The sequence below is a fragment of the Carya illinoinensis genome, chromosome 15 (assembly GCF_018687715.1).
Source record: "Carya illinoinensis cultivar Pawnee chromosome 15, C.illinoinensisPawnee_v1, whole genome shotgun sequence".
NCBI lineage: Eukaryota > Viridiplantae > Streptophyta > Magnoliopsida > Fagales > Juglandaceae > Carya > Carya illinoinensis.
In genome coordinates, this window is record NC_056766.1 from 22,267,999 (window position 1) to 22,276,796 (window position 8,798).

At 32.4% G+C, this 8,798-nt stretch overlaps 1 protein-coding gene across 1 annotated transcript; it reads left to right on the top strand.

Annotated features, from left to right (window-relative positions):
- The first annotated feature begins 206 nt into the window (after window positions 1-206).
- LOC122295385 (pimeloyl-[acyl-carrier protein] methyl ester esterase) lies at window positions 207-6,516 on the top strand. The gene is made up of 4 exons (XM_043104395.1): window positions 207-963; window positions 5,431-5,526; window positions 5,680-5,747; window positions 6,261-6,516. Exons 1-4 carry the CDS (start codon window positions 319-321, stop codon window positions 6,376-6,378), a joined length of 927 nt encoding a protein of 308 aa, XP_042960329.1. The 5' UTR covers window positions 207-318; the 3' UTR covers window positions 6,379-6,516.
- Window positions 6,517-8,798: the final 2,282 nt, after the last annotated feature.

The following is an 8,798-nucleotide window of genomic DNA, read 5'->3' on the forward strand; positions in this document are numbered from 1 at the left end:
TTTTTTAAATTTTAAAATAATAATAATATTAAAAAATAATATTCTAACAATATTTTATTCAACTTTCATCTAAAATTATTTCATTCCATCTTATTATCTAATATCTAACTTCTTTTTTTTTTTTCTTCTTCTTTTGGGTTTTTTAAATTTTACTGTTCCAAATTCCAATATATTTTCTTCTTTTTTAATTCCACACTCCTACTAAAGCTGAAAGAACAAGTAAAACTTCGTATCTTCCAAAATTACATCCGTCGAACAAATAAAAACTTCATACATATATCTCCGAAAAGTACATCCTCCCCAACCACGTACGGCGCAATGCTTCCACAGTTACTCAGCCCAGCCTACTTATATGGCGGTTACCTCCGCCGCGCTTTCACCTCTTCCGGACTCTCGTCCCAGACAATCGGCATCGACAGCGAAACCACAATTCACTTCTGGGGTCCCAGGACTCCCAAAACCGACCAGACTCAGAACAGCATCCAGAAACCCTCCCTGGTTTTGATCCACGGTTTCGGTCCAATGGCGCTCTGGCAGTGGCGCCAACAGGTCCAGTTCTTCTCCCATGACTTCGACGTCTACGTCCCCGACCTAGTCTTCTTCGGTGGTTCCACGACCGGTTCCTCGGAGAGAAGCGAGATCTTTCAGGCGGTTTCGGTGGGAAAACTGCTGGAGAGGTTGGGGGTACAGAGGTTTTACGTGGTGGGAACAAGCTATGGTGGGATTGTGGCGTATCACATGGCGAGGATGCGGCCGGAGAAAGTGGAAAAGGTTGTGATTGCAAGCTCTGGAGTTAATATGAGACGAAGAGATAACGAGGCCTTGTTGAAAAGGGCCAATTTGGAGAAGATTGAGGAACTTATGTTGCCTGCCACGGCGGAGCAATTACGAACGTTGATTGCATTGTCCGTCTCAAAGCGTTTACACTTGTTGCCCGACTTTTTCCTCAACGACTTTGTACACGTAAGATTTTTGCCTCTTCTTCTGACCTTAAAAGATAATAATTTTTAGAAAAAGGCTAGGCTATCTCGATTGGTTCTAGATATATATATATTTTTTTTAATTTAGTAATTAAATGAGTAGTTTTCTGTGATTTTTTTTAAAATCAATTTTTATTTAATTATTATGCAATTTGTTTATGTGATACTGCTATCATATAACAATAAAATAATTTTAATGGTGAGAGAGAAATAAGCACACCGTACAATATTTATTGACGTCTTTAATGTTGTCAGAAGATTTTATGAGTAAAACAATAACGTCTGGTTTGAAATTTAAACTCATTCATATCAATCTAATTTTAAATTAAATTTAATATTTAAATATTTTCAAATAATAAATTCATCACAATTAAAAATTTCTTTATATATAGAATTCATAATTTTTTTTTATCTCAACATCTCTTTATATATGAGATTTATAATATTTTTTAAATTTTCATAAATATATTTAAACATCTAAACTCATCTTAAGTAGACTTCACAAAACTCACTCCATCATCTCAACTATTATTATTTATAAAGAACTTAACTCAACTCAATATTTAAACAGAACCTAAATATCTTAGGTTATATTTTATTTGTGTATTTGTATGATCTCCTAGTTCAAAACTTGAGAGATCTTGTTCCTTCTTAGTAAATGAAACTATAACCCATTATCGTGCATGTTTCCCAAGTCTAATTAATAAAAAGGATAGAGAATTAAACCAAAGATTAAAATATGGGCCAATTTCCATATGTAGATATAAATCATACAAGTCTAGCCTGTCATTTTATCATACTTGCCATTACAATACAGTAGAAGCAGGTATATACACCGTGTTGGAACAGTTTCCCGCCTGTTACTAACATTTGTTTGACCACCATCTTAATACTGTAAGGGAATTGATGAAGTGTCAACTGATCTTATTATGGGGCAAGTCTCAATCCAAAGTGTGTGATTTGAGCCTTTACCTAAATTGCGTGATATTTCCCAAGTCTAATTAATAAAAAGGATAGAGAATTAAACCAAAGATTAAAATATGGGCCAATTTCCATATGTAGATATAAAATCATACAAGTCTAGCCTGTCATTTTATCATACTTGCCATTACAATACAGTAGAAGCAGGTATATACACCGTGTTGGAACAGTTTCCCGCCTGTTACTAACATTTGTTTGACCACCATCTTAATAATGTAAGGGAATTGATGAAGTTTCAGCTGATCTTATTATGGGGCAAGTCTCAATCCAAAGTGTGTGATTTGAGCCTTTACCTAAGTTCTTCTAGCCTCTAGCCTATAGGGCCTAGGGTATATATAGAGGTACGTTAAGATTTTGGCGGGAAGTTTTCTCCTTTTGGCAGGTTATGAAGAATTTGGAAAATGAGATATGAAATAAAAATTTGTGAATAGTAATAAAATATTTTATAAATAATAGTAAATTGACATTTTAGTGGATTTTAAGAAATGAGAAAGAAAAAAAAAATCAAATAAAAATATTATTAGAAAATTGTAATTATTAGATAACAAAAGTTAAATATTTAAAATTGAAAAGTATTTGTGTTTAAGTAGTATTTAAGAATGAAATGGTATGAGTTTAGATAAGATGAAATATCTTCCATAAAAGCCTATTTGGTTGTTAGATTCAATTAAGATCAACGTAATTTAGTTTAATTTTAAGCTTAATTTAACATTCAAATACTCAACTCTTAAATTACTAAACTCATCTTAACTCAAAATCTCTTTATATATGGGACCCATAACCTTTTCAACTCAACAAATTCTTATACGTGGGACCCACAACTTTTTTCAACTTCCCATAAATAATATTAAACTCATCTTAACATCCAAACTCATCTTAGATAGATTCACATAACTCACTCCACTAACTCAACTTACTATTATTCATAAAAAACTCAATTCAGTTCAACATCCAAACGCAGCCTAAATATAGGTTTGGAGAGTTTCATTTAATGTGGAACTTGAACAAGTTTGGCGTGGCTTGTCTAAATAACTAAGGCTATGTTGGAAACAAATTCACTTTAATTCATTTAAAACTAATCATGGATAGGTCTATTATATTTTTTAATTTCGCATAAAAAAGTTAAACTCATCTTAACTTGCTTAATACATTTAAATACATATATCAATTTATTTACATTCAAACACATTTCAATAACTTTGCTGAGTTGATGGTGGTATTACATGGGCTTTGGATAGTGAAAGCGTCTGCCATTGTAGATGTTGATGTAGAGTTGGATTCTTTGCTGGTTGTGAAGTGGTTGACGGATAAAGCTTGTAAAACATGGTATCTTGAGGATTACTGGGAAGAGGTAATGGAGATTTTGCAGGGCCTTAATGCTCACATCTATCATGTTTTTTGAGAGGGAAATAAATTTGCAGATTTCCTTGCAATGAGGGGCGCAGAGGGGATAACTTGTGAGTGGAGATCAACCCAGGATCTACCTTCTCCTCTAAAAGGCATTTTACGACTTGAAAAAATTGGTCTTCTAGATATTCGGTTGGGTTAGTGAGGTTGGGCTTGTTGAGTCTTTTGGTTTGATTGTAGGTGTTGTGGTGTTATGGTTTGGTTATTTTGGATGTTAGCACGGTTTTCCTTCACCATAAGTGAGAGTTCTTAATAAAATAGACGGAAGTCATTCTTGAACATGTGGCCTCTTATCTTCTTTAAAAAAAAAAACACATCTCAATAGAATTTATAAAATACTACTATATATAAATCAATTTAAACATATGATATATTTCATCATCCAAACGTAGCCTAATTTACTTCAGATTAATTGCTTGCCCCTTTTGCCTGTTAGATTTCCCATCAACTAGGAGTCCCGCTTGGCTTTGTCGCTCATTCTTTGGCTTCCTCCCCTTTCATCGCCCATTTCTTGTGATCTGTTGCCATTCCTTGCTCCTTTATGATGGAATGCATCACAGAAATATTTGGGAAAGTACATCACATAAACGCTTGGTTTACGCACATATAATAATAATAACAATTAAAAAAAAACTTTATAAATTTACTTGAGTATATGTAATACGTTAGATTATAAAATATATTTAATTATGAGTTTTGCTACTCATTATCCCTACACACTATACTTATTTTTATTATTTTAATTTTTTTAAAATTTTTGTTAATTTTATTCTTCTTAAATTAATTAATTTTTTCTATTTATCTTCTATATACTATATATTTAATAAGAGAGAAGAAAAAAAAAATTATGTACGATACTAAAATTTTTCTTATTTGAAAATATAAGACCATTGTTTGGTAATCTTTTCTTGAATTACTTTGACATAGTTAATGAGTTCTAAGGCCCACATAGTTAAGAGACAAAAGCTACGAGGGCCCATGCAAGTAACTAGGTCTTGCAAATGGAAGGATAAGGGTGATAGAAATTCCGACAACCATGAAATCAATTAGAACTGGACATTCCAGCTCCGGTGTTTACCTCGGTACGGAGCTCGACCGCAAGTTGTAAATGAGGAGAACCGCTCATTGAATAGTTGGAGCTCGAATTGAATCTAATCGGTTCAGGTAGTGTTTGGTTCAAACTCATATCAAATTAATTATTGGTAGGAGTTATTATTTTTTCACAAGTTATTTTAATGAGGTTCACAAAATATTACTATTTATAACTCAACTCAACTCAATTAACATCCAACTTTTTTAGTTATTTTATATAACATATTTAGTTATTTCATATATGCATATATAGGTTAGTTTATAAGTATTAAAATTGTCCCTTTGATTTGATCACCTTTAGACGGATCGCTCCCTGATTTTTAAAATTAATATTTTTCATCTTTGTATTTTCAACTTTAGTCATTTTGTTTCAGATCGGATTCATTATATCTGTGAAATTACTACTTATCTCAAAAGTTTAAACTGATAAGAAGAGATAGATTTTATTATTTATTTTATATCTTAATGCTCCCCCTCACGTGTCGGCCAGACTCTCTCTCAATGGATGACCCAGCACATATAATATTTAATTAAATGGGGTAGAGTGTGGAGTTAGAGTTCGAACTCAGGACCCCTGCTCTAATACTATATAAAATTACCACTTGTCCCAAAAGTTTAAGTTGGTGAAAATAGTAAAATCAAGCTTAAGTTGGTGGAAATAGTTAGATTTTAATATTTATTTTATATCTTAACAATATCCACTCTTACAAAATCATTTTCATATGGGTACCAAAATCAGCTTCCACTATTTTGGGTATAAAACTCATTTTCACATGGGTTTCCATTCTCTCATGGCTGATTCATCTTTGTACTTTCAACTTGGGTGTGTTTTGATCTGACTAATGGATCATTCCACATATTTTAGCAGAGTGAACTTCAATCATTCCTTGGGGTTTCTACCTTTTTTTTTTTTTTTTTTTTTTTTTTTTTTTTTTTTTTTTGAGCAATAGATGGTTTCATATGGATGCAGAAATTGTACTCCCAAAACAGGAAGGAAAAGATGGAACTCCTGAAGGGACTAACGCTTGGAAGGGATGACACAACAAACATTTCTCCTGTCTTGCAGGTTCTATTTACTTTATTAACACAAAACATTGCACACTTCTTAGTAGAAAGTTGTTTCAAGTATTGCATGTTTTATGCACTATCTGTATTTGAAACATCATTCTTGTCTCACACTCACTAGAATGAATCATTTGTATTCTCTTTCGCGCTGTAGGAGGTGTTGATTGTTTGGGGAGACTGCGACAAGATATTTCCCGTAGAGATGGCAACCGAGCTAAAAGTGTATGCTCTTCCTTCCCCTTCCCTAAACCAATAATACACTTAAAAGTGCCAGCTCTTACTTTTTTATGCTAAAAGATGCTTCTGCTTTTGAGTAGAGCAATCATTAAATAATATCATGTCTTGAATAGTATACCAACTTTCCAAATTCATGTCTAGCACATGCAATTTCAGGCAATTTAACACCCAAATAAGAGAAATGATAGTTGCAGTCGTGAGTGTGCAAATGTCGCGCAATCATTTTGAAAAAAAAAAGAGTAAATATGAGATTCACATGAAAACAAAGAAATCAATTTTTTAATAGTGGATCTCAATACTCTTTTTCAAAGCGACTACATAGCACTTGTGCACTCCACTACTGCACATAACATTACTCCCCAAATAATATGTTTAGATATCATACTTTATTTTGTTTTCCTTATTTTGGATCTAGTATTAGAACTTAAAGCAATGCCATACTTTGGGGGTCTCGCCAACGAAAATAAGTTTATGAGAGTTTTTGATTGCATGTTATAGGCTTCTTGGGGGGAAGACAAGATTAGAAGTGATAAAGAACACATCACATGTTCCCCAGATCGAGTGTCCGGGACAGTTCAACAACATTATCAGATGTTTCTTAACTGGGTCCTCATAATTATCTCGATTGTTATCTATTTAAGAAATTCAATGTTAGATTTCAAGAGACTATGACACAATGGATTTTATGCGTAATTCATGTATTTGCTATCTGTATTAAATCTGTTTGTGATATCCATTGAGTTTTGACTTTTCATTTTGTTTTCCATGTAAGTATTACATGTCAGATTTTTCATCTAAACTAGGAGGAATGAATGTGGGTTCCCTTGATTAATTCTCAAAAGCTTCCACTATTTTGGAGCTGATGCATCAACCATATGAAAGTCTTCAAATATCTAACCTAAATTCCATGAATTTTAAGTGTTGAGGGATTGGTTGGATATTTTTTTTAGCAATACACAATGTACCATAATGCTATATTCCAAAACATAATAATAATTTTATAATATTCACATCTCAAAAGTTATCCAATAAGTCTGTATCAAAATAAGTACCGGAGACAGTGCTCCATAAGTACAGTCGTGAAATAAAAGTACTGAGCTAAATCACTAAGGCTGTGTTTGGATGTTGACCTGAGTTGAGTTCTTTATGAATAATAGTGAGTTGAGTAGGTGGAGTGAATTATGTAGGGCCCATCTAAAATGAGTTTAGATGTATTTGGATATTAAGATGAGTTTAGTATTATTTATGAAAATTTAAAAAAGATTGTGGGTCCCACAAATAAAAATGTGTTGAGTTGAAAAAGGTTATGAGTCCCACGTGTAAGGAGATTTTGAGTTGAGATGAGTTTAGTAATTTGAGAGTTGGGTGTTTAAATGTTAAACTCCGTTTAAAAAATCAGACTGAACTGAGTTGATCTCAGTTGAGTCTTGCAACCAAACAGAAACCTAAGTCGCTCATGCAACTCAGCCATGATCTCTAAAATAACGTTCAGAAAATGGAGGATCGACTCCATCAACTTCTCATGCGTGCTTCGTGCTCCTCATTCCCCTAATACATCGTCTACCATTCCAAGGAGAATGGTAGTTAGGATTACCAAGTGAATTTTATAAAATCTCAACAAGTAAAACTCCTAAGCTACTAACATACTAACAGTATAAATAGGCATGCATGACATTAATATGACATGTATGCATCATGACATGACTTGAAAATGATATGGCTATATATGAATAGAACATGACTTGACTCGAACATGGCATGATTTGACATGAACATGACATGTCTACGTGAACCTGAGACCATGTTAACAAATATATGTTTTTGTAGATTTACTCAGACACAGGAAAATGCCTACGTCCTTCTATTTCTTCAGGAATATTCAAACAAAACAAACTGCCTCCACCCAAAAGTATTCCATCAGAGATACTCAGGTAATGCTGAATTGCCTACACTAAGTATTTTATTATATGTACTCAAACAAAGTAGAATGCCTCTACCATGAGCACTTTATTCAAGTTTTTATTAGGGGTACACTCATAAGCAGAATGCTTTCATTATGAGTAACTTATGCATGCTTGACTAAGAAAATATTTTATGATAGACGTGTAGCAATTGGGTTAGGGGTGAAAGGTTTTCGGTCCAGACTAGAAAAATCGACCAGACAGAACCAAAAATCATGTTGGTTAGTCTCGATCTGTGGTGTATGAGAAATTCAATTTTCGGTTGGGTCTCGGGGTATGTTTTTTTTTTTACCGCACCGGACCCAATTGGACTGAAATGTTTATCTATACATTTTTTAAATATTTTATATAATAGTTGTATATGTTAACTATGTAATTTTCATCTAATCTATCACTATTAACCAAATAAAATATAAAATAATATAGTTATCAACTAACTAATATATCATATGATAATATATATTATTCTATGCAGATACATACTATGCTATTTACATCTAATTAAAGTAATTAAGTAATTTTTTTAATATACTTAAGTTGCAAATAAGTATGAATAATCTATAGACAACAAAATTATTTAATATTCATTAACTATATATGAAATGTTAGAATTTTAATATAGGCCGTTATAAATACTAAAGTACTAAGTTAGTAACTATGAACATCATAAATATAATTATAATTAATTATTTTTTTAATGAGTTAGTCACATAATTCACATTAAAGAGCTCACTTAATTCTAACTTTACAAGTTAATTAATTTTTTGTATTAATTTATTTTCCAAAAAAGAAAAGAGGAAAAAATATTCATGGACCAAATCGGACTGATTGGACTAATAGCTAACGGTCATATCCGGTCTATAAGGATAATCAGTTCGGTCAAGTTCCAGCAAAAAGGGTGGACCGAAATTTTCAGTCTATGACCCCCAAAACCGGACTAATTCCACCCCTACTTGGAATTGTAATAAAATAAAAGGCTCGTGCATGACTTAGATATAATTCATGACATTCTCAATGTTTACGACATGGAATTCATGGCATGTAATAGATAATCATATAACAAAAATAATGACGT